This window comes from Phyllosticta capitalensis (assembly GCF_038381095.1).
Source record: "Phyllosticta capitalensis strain CBS 128856 chromosome Unknown BKA78scaffold_13, whole genome shotgun sequence".
NCBI lineage: Eukaryota > Fungi > Ascomycota > Dothideomycetes > Botryosphaeriales > Phyllostictaceae > Phyllosticta > Phyllosticta capitalensis.
In genome coordinates this window covers 97,771-120,526 of record NW_027117451.1, presented here as the reverse complement: position 1 = coordinate 120,526, position 22,756 = coordinate 97,771, and the positions used below count along the sequence as shown (strand labels likewise).

Here is a 22,756-nt window from a genome sequence, read left to right as displayed (position 1 = left end):
GGAGACCCTGGGCCCAGCGGCGGCGACGTCATAGCCCGTCGACTGGCCTGCGATCCGCGCGACGGGACTTGGTCTTGTTCAACCTGGAAACGTCTCCTCCTCAAACAATCACCCTTCTCGACCTTCTTGCTCGCCCGAGCTGCTCAGCCTTCGCACGACTCTCCGACATGTCCAGTAAGCTCGGTTCTCCATCATCCGCATACGCGCAACGCTGACTTCTCCAGCTCCAGATTATTGTAGGCAACCATGACCCAACGACGGAACCTCTCTAACCATCATGCCAGACAAGATTCTCGACGTCTCGCCGACCGCGAACCAACAGCAGATTCGCGATGCCTACAAAAAGGCCGCCCTGAAGCACCATCCCGACCGCGTGCCTGCCGACTCGCCAGACCGCGCCTCTCGAACCAAGCGATTCCAAATGATCAACGACGCCTACTATACGCTATGTGATCCAACGCGCCGACGCGAATACGAGGCCGCCAGGAAATACAACAACTACAGCGGAGGTTTCGGAGACAGCGATCCTGAGGAGGAGATTCCACAGCCCAACGCCAGCGGCCAACAGGGACAACAAGCCGGTGCAGGCTTTGGATCATTCCCGTGGTCATCCTTCTTTGGCAGCGGAGCCAACACAAACCCCAACACTGGTCCCACTCCGGATGCGCGCAGCAACGAGCAGTTTGGCAACGTCTTTGAAGAAATGCTCCGCGAGGAGGGCATGGCCGAGGGCGAGCGCGCACAGCCAACGGGCAAGTTTTGGAGCATGGTCGGCGGTCTCAGTGGAGGCGCCATGGGCTTCATCATTGCCAACTTTGCAGGCGCCGTAGCAGGCGTCGTCGCCGGCAGCAAGTTGGGTGCTGTGCGGGATGCTAGGGGCAAGAGTGTCTACGCCGTATTCCAGGAGCTGCCACAGGCTGACAAGGCGCGGATGCTGAGTGATCTTGCCAGCAAGGTCTTTGCTCATGCCGTGGGTTCGTAATGACGATGTTGATGATTTTGTGATATCCATTTCGGCGTTGGACGAGGGTTAGCGATGAATAATGGCTTGGTGATGAATGAGTTTTGCATTGTTAGATTTCTGGAACAAAGAGTTGGATTTCTCTTCGAAACATGATATCAAGCTCCAACACAGACCAAAAGTTTTGATCTTGTTTGCATGAATCAGCGGGCTGCAGGAACCGAGCTCTGCCCGAGACGGCCCGCGTCATCGACGGGGGTCTAGCGGCGTCCAGCTCCCACAGCTCATCGATGCATTTCCAGTGCATCTCAATCCGAATTCCACTCCACGAGCTTACGGCCACGCGCTCCCCAGGCCTTCCACCTGCGCCTGCGCCACATTGGCCTGCGGGACTCCCATTTGCAGCTCATCGGCTGCACGGCCTTTATCATTTTCCGCCGCACTTGCTCTCCCACACGCCGCTCTTCTACAAACTCACACAACCCTGACCCTGTAACCCACCATTCCCTCGTCTTCTCACACTTTGCCAAAATGTCCAACAAGACGCGCATTGCGTACATGTACGATCCTGACATTGGCTGCTACGACTATGAGCCTGGCCATTGCATGAAGCCCTTTCGCATCCGCATGACCCACGATTTGGTCATGTCCTACGGGCTGTATCGCAACATGGAGGTTTACGTACGTCACGTCCTGCGTTTACCAGGCGCCTCTAATAGAATCACATCGTAGCGCGCAAAGCCTGCCACGGATCTGGAAATGACCCAATTCCACACCGACGAGTATATCGAGTTTCTCAAGCGCGTCACTCCCGACACGATAGGAAACTGCCAGCAGGAAGCGCTCAAGTACGACATTAGCGGCGACTGTCCAGTTTTCGACGGCCTGTTTGAATTTTGCTCCATCAGCGCCGGTGGATCAATGGAGGGAGCTGCACGCCTCAACCGTGGACGATGCGACATTGCAGTCAACTGGGCTGGCGGTCTTCACCACGCGAAAAAGGGCCAGGCTGGTGGTTTCTGTTACGTCAATGGTGGGTTCCCTGCCCACGGCTGTGGCGCAACGACTAACGGCCGCAGACATTGTATTGGCAATTCTCGAACTCTTGCGCGTATACCAACGGGTCCTCTATATCGACATTGATATCCACCACGGAGACGGCGTCGAGGAGGCCTTTTATACCACCGACCGGGTCATGACTTGCTCATTCCACAAGTTTGGAGAATTCTACCCCGGTACCGGCCACCTGTCGGACATTGGAATCGGCTCTGGCAAAAAGTATGCCGTCAACGTGCCTCTGCGAGATGGTATCGACGATGATGCGTACCGAAGGATTTTCGAGTCGGTCATTACAGACGTCATGACCTGCTATAATCCGGAAGCCATAGTCTTGCAGTGCGGTGCCGATAGCTTGTCAGGAGATCGCCTTGGCAGCTTCAACCTCAGCATGGAAGGACATGCAAATTGCGTCAAATTTGTCAAGAAGTTTGGACGTCCGACCATGCTTCTCGGTGGCGGCGGCTACAGCATCCGCAACGTCGCGCGCACGTGGGCTTTCGAGACGGCTCATGCGGTTGGTGATAGTGTCAGCAAGGTCTTGCCGTTCAGTGACTACTATGAGGTGAGCATAATCCCTCTCTGTATGGATTGCGCTGACTGGACCAGTACTACTGCCCGGAGTACTTGCTGGATGTGCCGAGGTCCAACATGTCGAATGACAATACCCCTGAATATCTGGAGAAGATCCGATCAACGATTTCCGAACGGCTGAGAAGCCTACCTTTTGCTCCATCTGTCCAGATGCAAGATGTGCCGCGCGAGAGCCTTGGAGGCGCTGAAGAAGATGAAGACATGCTTGCAGATCTGGACGCCGACAAGAACATGGATGTCAGAATGACGGAGTTGCAGCAAGACAGGCACGTCGAAAACGACAACGAGTTTTACGACAGCGACGTTGAGGATGAGAAAAACGAGCACGTAGCGACGGAGCCAGACAATGAAGAGGTCTCGGACGAAGAAATGGCGGACGCTGCAGAGCCCGAAGAAGACGACAAGGTCGAGACGAATGGAGCTGCAACTGATGAAGCCCCTGTTCATCGCAGTTCTATAGTCCGTCCTAGCGAGACGTCGGCCGTCGTGCTGGAGGACAATGGCCAACCCTCGGGCTCCACTGGACCGCTCCCTGGAACTGGCAACACGGCCACGCCGCCCAGGAGCCCGCAGTCGGATCATCCTGCACCGGAGAGTAACGACGCGGAGAGCGCCCACGGCGACAATATCCAACAGGCTTCGCCGCCAGCAGAAGTTAACTAGTGAGATGATTTTGATCCTTTGCGAGCATTGGCGAGCATTCGAGCGCATGAACAAGGCGTTGTCCGGGCGGATTGGTGTTTGGCGTATCGGGACGGCTTTTGAGATTTTCCGTCTTTTCATTTGGATTGTCGTCTTGCTATTTGGCGGCATAGTCGTTCCCAGTGGATCCCATACAATTTTATACCCCTGCGCAGGAGAGACTTCTTGCATTGAGCTTGCAGCTTGGGCTCTTCCTCTTGCACATCTATAGCATTTCGGTGAATCAAGTTTCAGTCTGGACCTCTTTTCAATTCAACACCATGACATCACAGAGCTTAATGGACCAGGATACTGCCATCGCTGTGGGCGGTGAGGAGGCGGTGAACCAATGCTCGGAACTACCTTTACTCCGACAGGTCTCGAGGCTGGCTTGGCCAATTGATCCATGCCATTCCAAGCTCAAGTGGATTCCAAAGCTCGCCCTCTCCCTCCCATCAAACAGCGCCTTTTTGCAATCCTCTCTGGCTGTACCACGTCGCCATGGTCCCGTGATTGCGCAGTACGACTCGATCCCGCAACTTTGCCGAACTTGGGAGCTTAGCGCAGCTTAAGCATCTGAAACCCGCCATGTCGCAACCGCCCTCGACTTCAGCACCGCGGACCGACGAACCCGATCCAAGAAACAGCCTTCGACACGTCCTGGCTGACCCGCCAACTGAAGCTTCCGAAATGACTACGCCCGTCAAACCCGAGGCTCCTCCCAGCCAGGCCGACGAACAGGACATTCTCGAAGACGCCGAAGGCAAGCCCAAAGGTTCCGACGACCACCCCATGTACACTTCAACCACGACCACGACGCGTCGCAATGCTAACGGCAGCGTGTCGTCTGTATACTCAGGTAACAAGATTCGTCACCTGAAGAAGGAAGATGGCGTGCCGCTGTGGAGAAAGGACATTCAATACGACTTTCTCAAGGCCGTCTTTGATGACCAGACCCGCGTCTTCCACAAGGTGTCGGACGGAACATCGGGACACACCTTTGCCGACATTTACCTCGATGCCATGGCCAAGAGCAGCAAATGCAGCAAGATCTTGAAGGACAAGCTGTTGACGGAGCGGTCGGCGGCCATCAACATGGCCATGGTCTGCCTCTTGGTCAATGTCGGCAGGATGAATACCACTCTGAACTGTGAGCAAGGCGCCCGCCCTGCTTGGGGAATGATTGCTGACCAGCCCAGTCTTCCCCGAGATGCGCGCCCAGCTCCGGACGTACCACTCGATTCCATCTCTTCAGGCGCATCAGGACCCCAATGCATACAAGCAGCTGCAAGATGCCCCTCGTCTCAAGTCGATCTTGAAAGGAGCTACTGAAGACACGCAGCAGCCGAGCACAATTGACGAAATCAAGGCGACGCCCATTCCGCGCACCAACCCCGTAAACCTCATCTTTGTCCTGGCGCAATATGCCCCCAAGATTTCCGAGCTGCACTTTTTCCCACCGCGAGACTTTTTCGACCTGGTGATGCGGAGCGCACTGAGCTCGGAGAGCAGGGCGAGGGCGTTTTTGTGGCTGATGTGGTGGTACTTGGAGAGCGACTTTACCGAGCATGACGCGTTGAACAATCCGTTTGGACCTGGCCAGGCGGGCATGGCGGGAGACGCGACGAACGGCATGCCGATCAAGACGCCTCCGTTTAGGCACTTGACGGACGAGGAGGCTGCGTTGGAAAATGTTGATACGGAGGAGGAGCAAAAGTATGGCGAGGAGAAGCGCAAGGAGCGCGCAAACATTCTGGCCAGCGACACGGCACCTGTCGTCACCGGCCCCAAGCGTGGCATCAAAAAGGGCTTTACCAACAACCCCGTCTTCTCGGTGGCTTCGGACGACGGCTCCATGACCCCCGGCCGCGAGCACCATTCTCCAGCGCCCGGATCATTCAGAGCAAGTGGTCGCTCCAAGCCGCCTCTGAAAGCACTGCAAGCCGACTACGGTTCCGACACGGATCGCACACGCTCTGCTAGCCCACCCAGCATCTCCAACTACGCGCCTCGAATTGGGCCTCATATGCGCATAAACAACTTGCTCAACGACGAAGCACCAGCCACTCCCCCTGCACCAACTCCGCCTGCCAAAGGACCTGGCCGCGGCAATTGGGGTCCTCGTAACAAGGGCACACCCTCGACCGCAGCCAGCGGCCGTCACGCCTTCAAGTCGGCCATGGATGCGTCCCCTGCCCTGAGCGGCCCCGGCCCTCACGGCTTTTACCTCCCGCTCAACGGCGCTGATCCCAGCATCAATCGCAAACGTCCCCCCACCGCTCACCAGATGGCTGTCGAGCAGCACCGCAAGAAACAAGTCGATTACATTCTCGACCGCAAGATCCGCAAGCGCCATGAGCAAGCGACCAAGCATCGTGAATTTGAAGGTGCCATGGCTCGCACATGGAAGCGTCTCAAGATGATGCCGGACGGATACGACAGCGAAGAGGAATACTACGGAGCCGCACTGCTCGCCGCGGAGAATGGCGCCGTCATGGACTTCCCCGGCCCGGCCCGGAAGCCTGTCCTCGAAGCCCCCAAGTTTGCCGGTCTCTATCCAGTTCCCAGCAGCCGCGCCGAAGGCGACGATTGCGGCGAAGAAATGGCACACTGGGCTCGCGTCTTTCGCCAGACTGGCCGTCGCCTCGACCGCTGGGAGGGCAACGGCGAGCCTGCCATCAAGAAGCAGCGCCGCGACCCCGACGACGTCGAAGCAGCTGCCGGCCTGGCCAACATGTCGGGCAACTCCTTCGACCAAAGTCTCCACCGCACCCACGACCTCGTCTGGGTAGGCGAAGACGCGGGCGCCGGCGGCCCTACCTCTGGCACCCCGCGTGGCGTCGGACGCGGCCGTGGACGTCGTAAGAAGGCAGCAGGCACCTCGTCGACCCGCGGCGGCCGGCGCCAGCGTCAAAACGGGCTCCAGGACGGCGGGCGCAGCAGCAACGCCCGGGGCGCAGGCGCCGCCGCCGGTTCGCCGCCCCTCGCGCCGCTCCTCCCAAACGTCGCCAACGACGCCGACGTCGACAGCCAGCCCGGCGAGAGCAGCGCCGTCGGCCTGGAGGACGTCGACCCGGAGGACCACGAGGGAGGCGCCGAGGGCGACGTCGAGGACGAAGACATGGAGGAGGCGGGGGCCGAGGCGGACGACCTGGAGGCGGACGAGGAGGGCGAGGGCGAAGCTGAGCACCCCGACCCTGACGATTCGGAAGATGAGGAGATGGAGGGCGCGTGAGGTGGGCGGCACTGTGCATGATAGGTGGGTGGTTGGCATGGTACGGTATGAGCGTGTTTTTTGAGATCTTTTTCTTCACGGCGACGCCGTACAGCAGACGCCACGGCTTGCTTTCTCTTCTTTTTCTTTTCTCTCCTCCCCCAGATTTCGATCTCGGCATGGCGCGCATGGACGACTCAAGGGTTTGTTTGCTTGAAGACTTTGGTGGATGGAGGGATGGCTAGGTGGCGGAGCTGGAGCGGGAGCAAACGGTATGCACGGCGTTCACCGGACTAGGTAGGTAGGTGATTATTGGGAGCTGATATCATTTTGAGGACGGGCTTGAGGGCTCAGGGCATTGAATCGATGGCTGTTTACTTGCTCTTCTTGACTTTGCTTTACTTGGCTTGGCGGGGGTGGTGGCGAGCGCACGAGCGCACTAGATTAGAGTGTGCGTAGGTAGGCAGGTAGGTAAGTCGGTAGGTAGGCAGTAGCTACATGGGTGGGAGGCTAGAAAACAAGCTAGCACGCTTGCTGATTGTGGCAGTGGATGCGGATGAAATGACACGATACCTCTATGGAAACGATTAATCGATCAATCGATGTTGGTTGTTGAGGTCCCCTCAAGAGACAGCAAACCGCACGCAGTGCCTTGTCTGCCACGAAAGGCCGGCTCGAGCCGGCCGACTGCCTTGCGATGGATGGATGGGTGGATGGATGGATTGATGTACGCATGCCCGTCAGGGGCCGTAGTCCACTGAAGGGAGAGGGAGTCGATGCAAGGCTCCCATCCCGTCGCTCTTGCCCTGCATTGCACTGCATCTGCGCAGGTCCTACCCGGCTTTTCACGCACTCGCTGCTCGCTCGTCCACTGCGCGGAAAGGCCAGATGCCGTGGATGGGGCGTTGGTATTGCTGCAAGATGTTGAACGGTCACAATTTCGCGGTATGGTGGTAGACGGCCAAAGTCGAGCGGAGCAGCGACGCCCAAAAACACCCAAGGAGTTGGCACGGTCTGGCTGAGCCAAGGCCGCAACAAGTCTGGGTCTTCACTTTCATTCCAATGAATTGCTAAACTGGCGCCATGGTTGGGAGTGAGTGAGTGAGTGAGCGAGAGAGGTGGTCAGGGGCGAGGTTTTTATATTGCGCAAAAGCGCAGGGCACGTGCGGGTGTCTGAGAAGCGAGTGCGGACGTGGTGGTGATTACTGCCTAGGGAGGTTGGTGCTTACCCTATGATGTCTGCGGTCGCATGATCAAGAATCTTCAGGGGCTAGCTGGAGCAGGTGGGTGGGCAGGTTGGTGGGTATAAACGCTCCTTCTTTCTCCAGTTCGTCGAGGGTCAAGGACGCAACGACGCACCAAGGCGATATGAAAGCCTGTCTTTTCAAGCAACACACTGCGTCTGCTCGTCTAATGCTTTGATCACTTCTGCTCCGTGTTGCCTAGATCAAAAAAGCTTCACTGTTTCCGTTTTCTTTCTGCCCCGGCCTTATAGCGAGCAGTCTTGCGAAAAAGGGGACAGTCAAATGAAACAGGAGGCAACGAAGAAGCTAGATATCGAGTCATGCTGATGGCAGGTAGTGCAGAGTGGTATTGAGCGATGGTGACGATGACGGCTGGGATTCCTGCGGAGTTGGATGGACGGATGGCGTGGCCGGAGTGGCCAAGAGGAGAATGGCAGGAAACAGGGAGCAAAGCGACACAAGTAGGGGGGTCGCCGGGCATCCCCGGAAGCACAGTGACTTCAGACCCTTTGTTAGGCTCTTCGTGGCACGAGGAGCTAGAACGGACTTGTGGTGATGAAGTGCCTGAAAGGGCGGAGTGGTGTTTTATACCTCTCGCTCCTCTTGTTTCTGCTGTTCAAATGACTAGCGAGGTCAGCATCCGCGGTTGGCTTGGGATTCCTTGTGATGTGTGTTGGTCGCGTGACTTCTACGCTGCCACCGAGCCCAATCGCTCCTTCTGCTAGGTATAACAATGACCCCTTCAAGGCTTTTGGTATCATTTCTTCAGTCAATTGAAGGGCGGCAGTTCTGGGAAATCATTCATCACCTTCCACACTTGGCTGGGGTCCTCATCACCATGAAAACCTCACTGGCGAAGTGCTCCTGCTGTTGTGCTTTGCCTACCAGCTCTCGACTTTCGTTGAGCCTCGCTCGTCGCTGGCAGGAAACTGCACTAGACATGCGTACTCCAATCGGGAAGTGAGCATGGGAGTCGAAAGTGACAAAACTGTGTAGTGATGAGGGATTCTAGAGTAAGTTGTTGCGAATCTCATTGTTTTGCGGCGATGATGGGGGATCATGTACTGAGTGGATAGGGGAAGTATGGTGGCAGAGAGGACGGGAAAGGAAGGAGACCGGCAAGTGTTCTGAAAGCTTCTATGTGTGCCGACAAAGAAAGTTTCCATGCTGTTAGGAAGTTTGTCCTAGGCTGGCGCGGATGCTGAGATTAATGGAAGAGGTCGGCCGCAAAGAGAAGAGTGGTTTCCTTTATCCCCCCTTGCTCTCCTGCTCGCCCATATGTCATGCCGCAGGTGCCAGGTCGCACCTTCCACTTCTGTGTTGGCAGTGAGCCACGTGCTCTCAACAGCTGACCACTGACTCTTGCCGTTTCAGTAAGGGCGTATCTGTCATGGCTATAAAAGCGTGTCTCTTTTCCGAAAGATTGCTTGCTCACCATCACCATGGCTTTCGATCCACAAGCCTCTCCTAGAGTGTGCACTTTGTTCGTGAATCTGCTCGCGCATGAGGGACTTGCACTCTTTTCTTCCCGCCGAAGGAAGGCTCTAAGGCGAAGTGCATTGAGCAGACAATGAAGGCTTATTTTGCAGGAATGACGCATGCAAGCGCGATCGGACTTCGACATCCTCCATCATTAGTAGAAGCTGACGCCCAAATCAATCAAATGGATGGAGCAAGGGTAAGAGCAGAGAAAAGACAAGTAGGTACGGCATAAAGCGCGCTCGAAAAACAAAACAGGCAGTGACTCCAATTCATGAGCGTGTTGAAGAGAACTGTAGATGCGCGGTCGAGTTGATGGAGAGGCAAGGCAGGGAAAGGACGTCGGCCTTATACCTCTCCTTCTGATGATTGCAGTGTACGCAAGCCTGGTCGTACTTTGCCTCGTGCGACTCCTGATCAAATCTTATGGCTGCTGTTGGTGTAGCAAGGTGCTTAAGGGGGTTGAAGAACTACAGCATCCGTCTATAAAGCGGCGTGCACAAGACACGAACACGAACTTAGTTCTCAACAGACACCGAGGGTTGGTAGTAGAAGTCATGGCACATGAAGGAGCTCGACCCAGAGAAAGTAACAAAGGAGAAACGGCCGTAGAGCAGTAGGTACAGTGAGCGTTTAAGCGCCTTGCGCACTTGATATTGGAATTCACCAAGTCCTTTGCGTTGAGTGACAGGGAGCCTTCATCATGTTGCTATGAAGGCCGGCGTCGAGGTGGTGTGCAGAGGAAAGAGGAAGAGGGGGATAGAACACGCATCAAAAGGACGAGAAAGACTCGCGCGAGATTCCAGAGGATTCCGCATGGGAAGGCATGGTGCGTGGTTGAATACTCTCGACTTCAACACAGAGCACATTCCCTTGTTTCCCATTCGATGCACGACCTGCAGGTGCACTGTTGAATACACCGCTGGCGGGAGATTGAGGAAAGAATGATCTTCGCACTATTGGCTGCGCCTGCTTTCCGCCACCTGCCACATACGTCTCCAGCTCCTGTGCGCTGGCGCTCAAGATTGGGCAGCGCACATGCCGAGCACCGCACACTTCTCATGCTGCCGACCGAGACGCCTATAAGAATGGCTTCTCCTTCAGTGTCCTCATTGTCGGTAGAAGACCTTATACGACAGGCCTGCATCTATGTCGGGCAGCTTGGAGAGCTGCGGCAGTGGTAAGCCCCAAAGGAGCGAAGAATAAGAGGCACCACCTGATCGAGAAACGGCCTCGCAGCTTTGAACGTGGCAAACAAGCAAGACCCACCATTTGGGCTTCCTGGTGTCGAGTGTCGAAATTTCAGGTTATAATTTGCAAAAGCGCGGTCAGTTTTCATAGTCCTCTGCCTTGTACATTGCATAGTACTGTTAGCGTACTTGGTAAGACTGAGTCGTCTCTACGAACTAAGGGTGCAGCAGAGTGAAATAAAACCGAGGCGGAGGATAGGTGTTCGAACCTCACAGTTCCCACCAGAGATTCCCCCAAAAGCCTGAGTTTGGTCCCCACTTCGGTGGGTGATGTTTTGCCCTTTTGCCTTCTCTTTTTCCGCCCTCTTCTTCCCTACCGCGTACTGTTTTTTCACGTTACCTTCCCGACAACAACAATTCCAGAGCAGGCTCTATCGTTCTCTTCAAAGCGGCAGCTGTCGTCACCAGTGCTTTGATCACCGAAAATCTTTTCGAAAATCTACTGCAACACCATGTCGGCAAAGTCCTAGTCTACCTGCGGTGGCTTCCACCGTTTTCGACCGCCGTCCATGATCTGGCCTTGAGAGGCACCCGAAACCGTCTACGCTGTTCGTGTCCCTCTCTGCAAAGATGCGAAACTGATCGCCTGAAGGCTCACCGTCTGCAACCGATCCTTTTCCTAGGCCCCCCTCAGCGAAGGCGCGAAACCCGCGTACGACCGATACCCGTTCCTGAAGTCTGAACCCGATCGATACCCGTTGATGGCCTTGACCGATGCCGATACCGTTTCTCACCGCGAGAATGGATACTCTTACGTTCAAGCTGCCGAAACTTCACCAGCCTGAGACGTCTGAAAATTGGCATAGCTTCCGACCAAACTACACTGTTTTTCGACGGGCAAACTTATACGCCACGCAGTTTTGGGGCAGTATCAGCGTCCAGGTACTCACCTGGCAATAACTGTCAAGCGCGGGTACAGCACTCTTTCCTCCCCTTCGCCTCTACATTCGCGAGCAGCTCGCGGCACAAGTCTTTCCGGAGCTCCGAGACATGACGCGACAATCGCCTTCAAAGCAGCCACATCACGTCCAAACATACAGCTTTGCCTGTCACTTCGCGCTCGCGCAAAGCACGCGCAGGGGCAGGTAGTCGATTAAAGATATCATTTGGCAGTGACGCGGAACAGCACTAAGATGGTTTGCACATCCATGGCGTCAGGCTTTCTCGGATTACACGGCAAAGAATACTGATCAAAGAAGATAGCTGTGGGCAAAGAAACCACAAGCGGCTGAAAGCGAAAATGGACACACAAAGAAGGAGTTCCGCTGAACTTGATGTTTTTCACCACAGACAGTCGAAGCCAAGGCTTTCGATGTACCTCTGCAGCTAAGCTGCAGAGACGCGGTGATCGAGGCTGGAAGTCAAGTAGACAAGAGGCAAGAGGGATGTTTTATACCTCCCATCTCTGCTACAGATCACGCCGAGCTCACGAGGGACAGTAGACCCAACCTTCTGACTGCAAACCAAATGATGGTCGCTAGAGTCGCCTAATGAGTAGGCTGGCGGAGTATAAAGTCTCCTTCGACAGTCTCCATCTCTCGCAAAGCATCGACGCCGATGGCGTGCACGTGCAGAAAACAAGCTACGGCTGAATCTTCTACTCGGTTGGCTTTGTTTCGTCTTTCGCACCAAGTTCCGAGACTTTTGCGCCGCCCGGCTACTCTAGCTTTTTAGTTCTTGCTGACATAGTGAAGAGTGCCATTATGGACCTGCGCTGGTACATACGGAGAGATGCGTGGGCCAACCATGTCTCTTGATGACATCTCAGCGGAGCCAAAAAGCCTCAGCCAAAGGCAAGTCTACTCTTTCTTGGGTCCAAAGAAAGAGAAAACCCCAACAACGCAGCAGTCGTCCGCTTGTCCTGTTATGGCTTGTGCCACAAAGTCGTGGAAGATGGGGAGCCAAGACTCAAGCGAGTAGATCGAACGCGCAAGGTGGAGCTTTTGTACCTTGGTTCAGTCCCATAGGCTATATTCGCTTGCGGTCTTGCCATAAGCGGCCTCACGCGCCCGGCATCTTGTCGCGTGATTTCTCAAAGTAGGACAAGATAGGCCTGCGGGCCAGGTATAAAACTCTTGTCATTCCCACGTTCTGCTCACGACAGCAAGAGGGCGATATCAAGCCTCTATGAAGCTTCCACTACCAAAGCCCCACTTGTTGGCCTCGACGACCTTCACCTGGAGCACTGTATTTTGCCGCCCTTTATTTTATGTGCGCACCTGGCATTCCTCGCGGTTCGACCTTTGTGCTTTCCTCGTCCTACCGATAGACGCAGCAGCATCAGAGGCCGTCATTATTGAGACTCGATAGTAAACGACAATAGTGGACGACTCTCAGTTCAATGCGCGTGGGCAACTCGGGCAAGCAAAATGAGAAGACAGGGGATGTGGAGGGAGAAAAAGACGCGCAGCGAACAAAGACCAAGAAAAGCCAAAGTCTCGCGGGCGTCATCATGGATACCACGGACACAGCAGTCGATTGGACGCACAAACAATGGTTTCCAGGCTGGTTGTAGACGCGGATGGTGGAGAATGGAAGACAATCAGCACGGGAAGGAGGGGCAGTTTTATACCCCTGACGCCCCTGCTCAATCATGACTTCCGCTCCACGTGCAGCGCCCGCATCCATCACGAGCTTGGAAACTGGCTAGATGCACGGGTATATAACTTCCTCGTTTTCTCTTTGCTCGCCGAAGAACCATCAGCAGGTCGCTATCCAAATACGCCTCCTTCGTTAAAGTCGGAGAAGACGTCATCACTCGCTGCCTTGTCTTCTGGAACTACCGTTGACTATCGCGCTCCCGCGCGGTTTGCACAGCCATCAGAAGGTGTCACCTGTCTCTTGTATGAGGATGCTATGTGAAAAGTTTGCTCCATCGACCCAGCGTTGAGATCCAATGCATGATGCCAAAATTGATTATGATCTCTGCTGTACATTGACGATGAATAATTCCCGACAGGACGCGGAGAAAGGACCGTACCACCGCAGCCGCAAAGAGAGAAAGACCACAAAGTCTGGGAGCCCAGAGGCCAAAGACAACAACGGACAAGGCAGTAACGGTGGTTGACTACGACCTTGTAGCGACAGTAACCTGCAGGGGTGTTTTTTATCTCAGCGCAGGTGCCCTCGAGGTGCATGAGAAGTAAGAGGCAATGGGAAAAGAGCTTGGATTTTATACTCGTCACTCTTCCTTCAATCGGTCCCATGTCGAGTCGCGTTGCGCTCCACTCGTGGCCGGCCCTTCCCATTTCGACCATCGCTCTTGCCTTCCGCAGTCATCACGCGACTGGAAGTCGACTTTCCAGGTATAATACCTGGCGCGGCTCTCACTCTTCTGTCATTGCTTCCAGTCTGTTCAAGAAGTGACATGCAGGGCTCGATGTCGGGTGGGCCCATGCAATCATCAAACTGTGTGGCTGCCTCTAGGACTTCAACCCACTTTCTGCTGTCTTGGGCTGCGCTCTCCTCCAACATACGACTTACGCTCAACCCAGCGCGCGCAGAAAAAATGGGAAGGTCGACCAATTTAAACGAGTCGGAATGATGATGGGATTCAGGGGCAACGGCTCATTCGAGTGACGCGAGATTCCCGCATTCCGACACGATGCTGATGGCCTTCAACACCATCGGATGAAATCATGACTAAAGACCACAGCCAGAGAAAATTAGGCGCAGGATGAGCGCAAAAGAGGAAAGACGACAGTGTTCTGCAGAGCACGGTCATCGTCCGTCCTGAAGACTGTAGAGGCAGACCGCGGGGCCGGATATGGCTCGAGGAAAGCAGACAGAAAAGCGAGAGGCTTTTATACCTGTGCCTTCCCATCTTTACATGTCACGCGACTGGATGTCGACCTGCTGGTTAAAAAACTAGAACTCCTCTCTTTTGGCTGCTAATGCTTCAAGCAGTGACGCGATTGTGAAGCAGTCCACTACAAACATGCGAAAACCACACTGTTTGGCTCATTCCATACGCATTCAACGTACTCTTTGCCGTTGTGTTTGCGCTTTCAGTCAAAAATTGCTCTTAACCGATCAAGCGCGCTGAGTTTGGGGAGGGTAACCAGTGCTGATGAGTCGATGATGAATACTGGTGTTTAGGGGTAATGTCCCACGACTCTAGCAAATGATGTTGGCGATATACGACACCAAAGGGAGACAGGGCTAGACATTGGGGTTAGTGAGAGGAGATGGTGGTGGTGGTGGAATTCAAAGATGAGGAAGGAAGAGGACAAAAACCACACAGTCGCGTGTCTTTTTGTTGTGAAGCCACACAGTGACTGGTTGCAGTCGTTGCAAGCGATTCAGCAAGCTGCAGGGGCAGAACCGTGTCTGAGTTGAAGCAGACAAGCAAGAAAGACGCTTTTATACCCCGCTGACCTGCACCTTCCAACTTTCACATGTCACGCGACGAGGCGTCGACCTGCCGGGTATAAAACCTGCACTCCTCTCTCCTCGCTACTAATGCTTCAAGCAGCGGCGCAACATTGGATTAGTCCATCCCATAAAACGCGAATAACACACTGTTTGGCTGGCTCTAATGGACATTCACTTTGCCTTTTGCCTTTGTCTGTTCACTAGTCAATGTCCCTTGGCTAGGTGAGCGCGCCGAGTTTGCGAATTGTAGCAAGTGCTGACAAATAGACGATGAAAACTAAAGTTCAAGGGTAGTGTCATAAATCTCAAGCAAATAATGCTGGCAACATGCGACACCAAATGGAGACAGGGCCAGAGATTTAGCTAGCGACAGGGGCTGAGTGTGTCAGAGTCGAAAATTAGGAAGGAAGATGAAGAGAACCACAGTCAGTCCCGACACTGCTTCTGTCAATCCACGCAGTGGAGTTCCTGAGGATGGCGATGAAGTTGGTCGCAGAGGCTTGTCTGAGTCGAAGCGGACAAGCAAGAAAGAGGATGTTTTTATACCCGCTGACCTGCACCTTCCCTTTTGTCTCACGTCACGCGACGGTCGTCGAGTCGCCAGGAGGTATAAAGCCAGGGCTCCTGCCTCTCTCCTGCTACTTTCCCGAGCGATGGCCTACAGTGGAGCAGTCTTCAAGGGAAACGTTGCCCCCGTGGACTGCGTGTCTGGCCAAAAACCGCTAGCACCAACTGTCTACTCTTTTGTGCAGCCCCTTTCGTCTGTGGCTGGCCCTCCACTCGGCGAGTGTTGTGAGGTCTACAACTTTGAATGATGATGGTGTTTGAATGGTGATGGCGGTTACGGTATTTCAGGGGTAGTGGTGCGGCTGACATGTGCCACTCCAGCATCTCACGACAACGCTAACGATGTTGAAAACCGCAAAATGGACGCAAGATGTCAGTTTTGAGCAGCCAAAACCAACTGACCGAGCTGATTCCCAAAGAGAAAAAAGAAGGACAAGAGCGGCACAGTTGCATCTGGGACTTGAGGATAGGCCACACAGTCATAAAGGCTGTTTCGAACATGGAGAAGTAGACGACGCAGGTGGAATGCTTGCTTGAAGAGAAGCAGACAAGAAAAGCAGGAGATTTTTATACCCGCGCCTCCCCTCTCGTCACATGCCGAGCTCCTCTGATTGGAAGCAATCTCTACTGCCTACGCCTCATGACGACAGCTAGCCATGCGGGTTGAGAGCGGGTATAAGAACCTCCCTCCTTCACACTGCTTCTCCTGATTCTCCAAGCAGTGATGGCCTCTGCGACAGCAGCCCAAAAAAATACAGCGTGACTGTGTGTGTCTCGCGTTTGGACGTACCGTACTGTCTTCCGTCGCCGTGCCCGTGCCCGACTGTCCCTCGGCGGAGGCTGCGCCAGCACGGCTGGTCCTGGGAAGTCGAGTTTAAAGGGATACAGGACGATGTAGAAAAGGAGCATGGAAAGATGATGCACTAATCCAACATCTCCGCAAATGCTGATAGCGCTCATCAACAAAGACTTCAAGAACCCTGGCCTCAGAGCACACAGCCTACCAGCACCAATCCAACCAAGAGTCGGGGAGTCATCGGGAGCGCGCAAACACAAAGACCCACAGTCAAGCTGCTGGTAAATTGCTTTGACCTAGCAAAGTACTTCTTGCTCTCTCGTCCGGCACTTGCAGACGCACAAGGAGTCGTCGAGTGGAGTGCTTAGTGAGCAGGGTAGCATGAGAGGGCAAGTGAGCGGCGATTTATACCTATAGCGCCATGGCTCACATGACGAGTTCACGAGTCTTCACTAATCATGCCAGGTCTGCGGCCAGGGGAAGAGGAATGGTATAAAACCCCCCTATTTCGCGCGCCTGCCACTTACCAATTCACTTCAGCTTTTCTTCACCTACTCCCTGCGCACGAATGACTCGCGAGCGACAAGACAAGTGGTGCATGGTCGACTTCCTTAAAACTTGTGCTTTGTGTCTGCAGGATGGGTTCTCTTTTACTCGTTTGCCTTTTGGCTGGTAAGTTTGAATTGCGGTTTTGGGACTTAATTTGGTGAGGCTGTGGAGGAAAAATGTCGTGGAGCAGCGCGGTGGAGTGATGGAGACGGATGTGATACTGCGCTTTATTGTGGCCGGATGGTGAAGAGAATCATCAAACCCCTTTTCTGCCGCTCCAACCACTGCTCTATGGTTGCGGCGATCAGAGTGACACGCAAGTCGGTGTATGCGGGAAGGAAGCCGGCGGCGGCGCAAAAGTGGTTGAAGTCTCCTCCACGGTTCACAGTAGGCAGATAGCACACTTGGACACGACAACGACGTGACCCTAGCTATAGCATCGTCGCGCAAGATGTCTGGAGTAGAAGACAGGAAAGGAGAGGCAGAATGATGTGTCTTTTATACCCTCAAAGAACGTACGGCGCGAGACACGTGAACTGCCTTAGGGCCACCGCGTGGATGGCCAGACACTTCCCTCTACCTGACGCCCCAGCCACCTGACCCGTCAACTCCACGGACTTACAGGTATAAAACCCACTCTTCTTTCCCCCTGGATCTTGCCGGAGCAAGCGCGCAACTCGATCTCATCACCGCAGCAATAGAGCAGTGGACTGGTGCGAGTTTGATGCAAAGTCAACCTCATTCATATCAGCTGCACTCGCCCGAAAACAATCCTCTTGACTTCGACCTCGACTTGCCCGAGGCCTGGGAGCGACGCAGCAGAGGGGGGAAATGGTGTGGGAAGACGTGGTGGTGTGATGACGTGAGTTACCACTGAGTGCTTTACACAGCATCTACCACTATCCCCCAATATCAACGACTCTTCCTCCACCTTTTCCAAATCCCAACCCTCCCGTCCAGCTATAAGCGAGGTGCGGGGGGACAAACCAAAGAGAAGAGAATGAAGCAGATCTCTATGTCTGATGGCCCCGAAAGAAGAGTCGTGGACGATGATCGCCAGAGACAACGCAGACAGTCGGTTCACACGGAGATTGTTCACAGCCATCGTGGAAACGCAGACGCTTGTGGAGAGAGAAAAGGGGGAAGACGGACGGAGAGGCGTGGGTTTTATACATTTTATACCCGCACAAGGAGGAGTGCGGAAGTAAAGGCCACGTGAGGCAGGAGGGCCTGGTGGGCACGTGGTCGATAAGCACCTCTCTGCTGACCTAGTCCCCCTCTGTCAGTCAGCGGAGTGATCCGTGCCAAAGTAAGGAGGTAGGTGAGTATATAAAACCCCTCCTCCCTTCTCTGCTTCTTACTCACCACAGGCACCAGGGGCGTCATTGAACTCTTTCATCTGGCATTGTACTGGAATGCCATGACATATCGTCTTCACTTTGTTCTTCTCCCCGCTGGCTTCGATCTTACTTTTGCCTTCGCCACTCTTTCCAGACTCGGGCGCAGGCAAAGCGGACTCGAATTCAGAAAAGCGCAACCTGAGGATGATGTAGAACAGCAACGCGCCTTGATTGAACAGGAGAAAAGTAGAAACCAGCATTTGCGCAACTCGATCGTCGACGCGACGGCCTGATAGCACGGCACTCCTAGCTGCTAGAGAAGAAATGCACAGTGTGCTGTGTCTCTCAAGTCGACGAAAGAGGGCGCAAAGGCGCAAGACAAGTCGCCAGTCGCCTGATGTCGTCCACCGAACGCCAGCAGTTTCCTTCTGGCAGAGAATTGTCCGATGTTGTGGCGGTGGACATGTCGACATGTCGAAGCAGGAGTCCCGGGTAGAGTGACGGCAATTTATACCCCCTGATTTGCCGGCTTCGCGACGCACGTGCGAGGGAACCGACGAGCTGATGCTGAAAAGCGTGCGGCATTCGGGATGAGTGTGCTCTCAGTGCTTTCCTCTCTCTCTCTGCCTATAAAAGGGGTGCTTCCTCATCGACTGATCGACCGCAATCTGCAGCAGCGGTGTCGAAACCGTCTCGGCGAGTCTCGAAAACCACAACGCAACAGAGAACTTCTACTGCCCTTTTTGCCTGAAACCCCAGCAGTCGAAGCTGCGGCCTTCTCGCCCTTCTCCGTGGACTTTGACGAAGAGGAAGAAACGTTGGAGATTACAACAATGGCAAGAAGCAACATCAAGCAATGATAACGACTCAATGCGACAAGAGCACGAAAAGAGTCTGCGGACATGTTCGAACAAGGAGACGAACAAAACCAGGACCCCCCCCAAAAAGTAGGTCTCATCGTCGGATTCGTCAACGGAAGCCACAACAGTCGGTTTCTTCATAGTCCTTGTTAGGGTGGCCGTCGCTGGTGGCGGTTGGGGAAGCGAGATGTGGACAGAGAGGACTGTGGTTTTATACCCTCCCTCGACGACTGGGGTTCCAGAGGACCACGTAGGCTACTAATTAAAGGCGACCATATAGATGGTGCGGCACCTACCTAGCAGGTGTGCTAGGCGTGGTCAGTGAGTCATTGCTTCAAGAAATCGATGGGGGTGTGTCTTTACAAGTCAACGAAAAGAGGATGGCGGCAAGTTGACAACAATGACAAGAAACAATATCAAGAGATAACGACGACAAAAAAGACCCAATGCGACAAGCGGACGACAGATTCTGCAGACATGTTCGAACAAGAAGACGAACGAAACCAGGACCCAAAGAGTGTAGCTTTTGTCTTCGCGATCGCCAATGGAAGCCACGACAGTCGAAAGTTTTAACGAATTCTGTAGTAGATTGGCCGTCGCTGGTGGCATTTGAAAAAGCGAGTGTAGGAAAACGGAGAGGAGGCAGGTTTTTATACCCTCCCGCGACGAGACGTCCCTCACTGGGACACGTGCGCGGCGATTGAAGTCAACCATGTGGGTGGAGCCGCGCCTAACAAACCCAATTTCTAGGGCAGAATTGCTTTGACGAATCAACACTTGTATAGATGGGGTGGCATGTGTTCTTAAGTTAACAGAAAGAGGATGGTAGTAAGGTGACAATACTAGTAGGAAGCAGTATTAAGTAATAATAACGACGAAAAAGATTCAGTACGATAAGCAGACAACAGAGTCTGCGGAATGAGGAGACGAACAAGTCCATGACCCAGCCAAAGAGTGTAAAGTTCGTCATTAAGTTCGGCAGCGGAAACCAAAACAGTCAGTGCTTACTACATCGACTGGTGGCTCAGCCGTCGCCGATGGCGGTTGGAGAAGCGAGGTGTAGGAAGACAGAGAGGAGGTAGGTATTTATGCCCTCCCTCGAAGACTGTGTTCCAGGAGAGCACTTGGGCTGCTTATTCAAGGCGACCACGTGGGTGGAGCCACACCTACTTACTAGGTGCAATTGGGGAGCCATTGCTTCGACGAATCAACGTCTAGGGGGCGTGTCTTTGCAACTCAACGAAAAAAAAAAAAAAAAAAAAAAAAGGACGACGATGAGACGACAACAATGACAAAAAACATCGTCAAGAGACAATGTATGAGATAGAGCAAACCCAGCTCTCAAGACACCGCAGGATCGCAAGCACAGCCCTCAACTGACCAAAAGCAAGAAAGCAAAGGCGCGAGAGAGAAAAGAACAGTGTCGTGAAAATGTCGTCTTCAGCACGCCAGTATCTGGGTGCTTGAACAGCTAGGCCCGTGCCGTCGCCAGTGATGGATGCAGATGGAAAGAAGGTTGAAGGAAGAAAAAGGACTACGGTTTTATACCTTACCCTTGACGTGTGGACTCGCGATTGAAGGTGACTATATAGGTGGAGCCACACCTGACAGACCCAACTGCTGGGGCATGATTGCTTCGACGAATCAACATCTAGGGCGCGTGTCTTTGCAACTCAACGAAAAAAAAAGGGACGACGACGAAGTGACAACAACAACAAGAAACACCATCAAGAGACGGTGTCAACAAGACAGGATAAACCTAGCAAAACACGGCAGGCACACAAGCACAGGGCTCAAACGACCGAAAGCACGGAAGCAAAGGCGCGCGAGAGACAAAAGTACGCCATCGTGAAGAGGTCTTCAGCACGCCAGTGTCTGGGTTCATCACTCACGACGGAAGGCTTGCTGCCACCGCCAGTGGTGGTTGAAGAGAGCAGGTTGGAAGGAAAAAAGACTGTGGTTTTATACCTTTGGCGTGTGGGCTCGCGATTGAAGACGACCACGTGGATGGAGCTGCGCCTGGCAGGTGCGGTTGGGAGTCATTGCTTTGATGATGTCGTGAATGACTGGCCGTTTTGTCAAGTGACTGCGGTAATCGCAAACTCATCGTAGCAGCAGCGCGAAGAGGAGACGAGAGGCAGCAAATTACGAATTTTATCACCAATCCGCTATACATGATCAATACATACCACTACTCAACACAATCCCTCCCGAACGCCGCACACGCTCGCCAAAAAGAGCCGGCTCAGGGTCAAGACAGGAAACATCGGGACAATCGCCCCCGCCAAAAAAGGTGCAGTGATGACCCAATCTCAATATCGACCAACAGCAAAACGACCCGCGCAGCGAGGACCCTGCAGCTTGCACGCATACATACGCATGTACAGTGCAATATTCCCAGAGCACACAGGTATCGGTATCCACTTCTCTCTGAGCAACGGCGATTGGCGATTGGCGAATGTCGAATGGCGACAACCACCGCGCCCCCCGGCCGGGCGGTACGACGCGGAGGCGGCGCGACCGACTTGCACAATACTACTAGGTTGTAGGAACGTACCTTGCACGTGCAGACTGCGTGCAGGAGCTGAGCTGAGTTGAGCCGCGCAAACCTGGCAGCAGACGGATGCGTTGGTCGGTCGGGAAATTTTTTCTGCGTCGCTTTCATTTGCGAGCGAGCGGGAGCCTCGTGGGATGGGTGTGTGCGGAGCGGATGGATGCGAGGCTGGGAAGATGCAGGGAGATGTTGGTTCGTGCTAGTGTGGGATGGATGGGGTGGTCGGAGGTGCCGGCCGGCGGCAAATAATGGTGTAGGGAAAGGGGGGAACGGGTAGTGGTTGGATGGAGGGTTGAAATGAGATGCGAAGAGTTTTGCACGCATTGGAAAGGTCGAAAATTGACAGTGGAAATGGACTCACCTGCAGACTTAGCAGCACGACGGAAATCGCTGTTTGTCGCCATCTCGTTGCGTCGAGCGAGCAGAGACGGCGGTTGGCATTCTCTTCCCCGCGCCGCCCCTCGCGTCGTTCATCGCCCTCCCCCGCATCCACTTCCGCAACCGCTCAACCGCTTCTCCACCGCCATCAATCAAACGAATCAACGCACACCGCCCAAACAAAATCGCCAGCCGGACGGAGCACCAGCAGCGCCACCGACGCACGGGAGCCGGCGCCCGCGCGCCGCAACTGGAGCTCGAGTCCGCAGTGCAGAGCAACAATAATGGCCGGCCGCGTTGAGGCGCTCGCTCGGTCCTGTGGTACGGTACGGACGCAGCGCGTGCGCCTTGTCGTACACGTCGAATTGAGAGCGACGCATAGGCTACCCCAGAGCCATGCGACGGTTGATTGGCGGTCGACGTCGGGGCGGTGGCCGTTTTCGTGGGCGCAAGGTGTTGTGGCGTCACGCTGCGCTTGGCTGGGCCCGAAGGATGGAGAAGGACGACACGATGGACGGGAGGCCAAAGGCAGAGGCGGAGAGGCGCGCGACGGTCGCGGGTGGCTCCCGAAAGCTATGGCTGCAAGGTGATGTCCTGTTGTGTCGTCGACCGGCCGTCGGTGTGAAAAATGCACATTCGACACGCACCGTGCGACCACGCGACAGGTAGCTACTAAAGCTTTCCCCAGACTCTCCACTCATTTTGTGCGTCCGCTCGCTCGGTCGGGCGCGCCGTGCCGGCGGGCGGATTTGCAGGACGATTCCCCAATGATTGCATGGTGCAGCGTTGGTCGATGTTTCCATTTGCTAAGATTTTCGGTGAGGTTCGGTGTGTCTGGGGTTGGACGGATCTGGGGAAG

At 54.4% G+C, this 22,756-nt stretch overlaps 7 protein-coding genes across 7 annotated transcripts; 5 read left to right on the top strand and 2 right to left on the bottom strand.

Moving 5' to 3' along the window:
• Positions 1–277: 277 nt before the first annotated feature.
• Positions 278–982, top strand: BKA78DRAFT_300227 (uncharacterized protein; the record flags this gene model as incomplete). The annotated part of the gene is made up of 1 exon (XM_066887161.1): positions 278–982. One exon carries the CDS (start codon positions 278–280, stop codon positions 980–982), a length of 705 nt encoding a protein of 234 aa, XP_066738416.1.
• Positions 983–1,492: 510 nt separating this feature from the next.
• Positions 1,493–3,274, top strand: BKA78DRAFT_259293 (uncharacterized protein; the record flags this gene model as incomplete). The annotated part of the gene is made up of 4 exons (XM_066885356.1): positions 1,493–1,642; positions 1,694–1,994; positions 2,041–2,582; positions 2,627–3,274. 4 exons carry the CDS (start codon positions 1,493–1,495, stop codon positions 3,272–3,274), a joined length of 1,641 nt encoding a protein of 546 aa, XP_066738415.1.
• Positions 3,275–3,880: 606 nt separating this feature from the next.
• On the top strand, positions 3,881–6,527 carry BKA78DRAFT_357378 (uncharacterized protein; the record flags this gene model as incomplete). The annotated part of the gene is made up of 2 exons (XM_066892208.1): positions 3,881–4,442; positions 4,492–6,527. The coding sequence occupies 2 exons, from the start codon at positions 3,881–3,883 to the stop codon at positions 6,525–6,527; spliced, it is 2,598 nt and encodes an 865-aa protein (XP_066738414.1).
• An 11,595-nt stretch (positions 6,528–18,122) lies between these two features.
• On the bottom strand, positions 18,123–18,578 carry BKA78DRAFT_363196 (uncharacterized protein; the record flags this gene model as incomplete). The annotated part of the gene is made up of 1 exon (XM_066892474.1): positions 18,123–18,578. One exon carries the CDS (start codon positions 18,576–18,578, stop codon positions 18,123–18,125), a length of 456 nt encoding a protein of 151 aa, XP_066738413.1.
• A 1,151-nt stretch (positions 18,579–19,729) lies between these two features.
• BKA78DRAFT_327523 (uncharacterized protein) lies at positions 19,730–20,006 on the bottom strand. Its single transcript, XM_066889523.1, has one exon. It carries the CDS (start codon positions 19,933–19,935, stop codon positions 19,774–19,776), a length of 162 nt encoding a protein of 53 aa, XP_066738412.1. The 5' UTR covers positions 19,936–20,006; the 3' UTR covers positions 19,730–19,773.
• Positions 20,007–20,237: 231 nt separating this feature from the next.
• On the top strand, positions 20,238–20,906 carry BKA78DRAFT_57912 (uncharacterized protein). Its single transcript, XM_066893409.1, has one exon. It carries the CDS (start codon positions 20,464–20,466, stop codon positions 20,815–20,817), a length of 354 nt encoding a protein of 117 aa, XP_066738411.1. The 5' UTR covers positions 20,238–20,463; the 3' UTR covers positions 20,818–20,906.
• A 761-nt stretch (positions 20,907–21,667) lies between these two features.
• On the top strand, positions 21,668–22,595 carry BKA78DRAFT_57815 (uncharacterized protein). The gene has a single exon (XM_066893407.1). The coding sequence runs from the start codon at positions 21,822–21,824 to the stop codon at positions 22,485–22,487; it is 666 nt and encodes a 221-aa protein (XP_066738410.1). The 5' UTR covers positions 21,668–21,821; the 3' UTR covers positions 22,488–22,595.
• Positions 22,596–22,756: the final 161 nt, after the last annotated feature.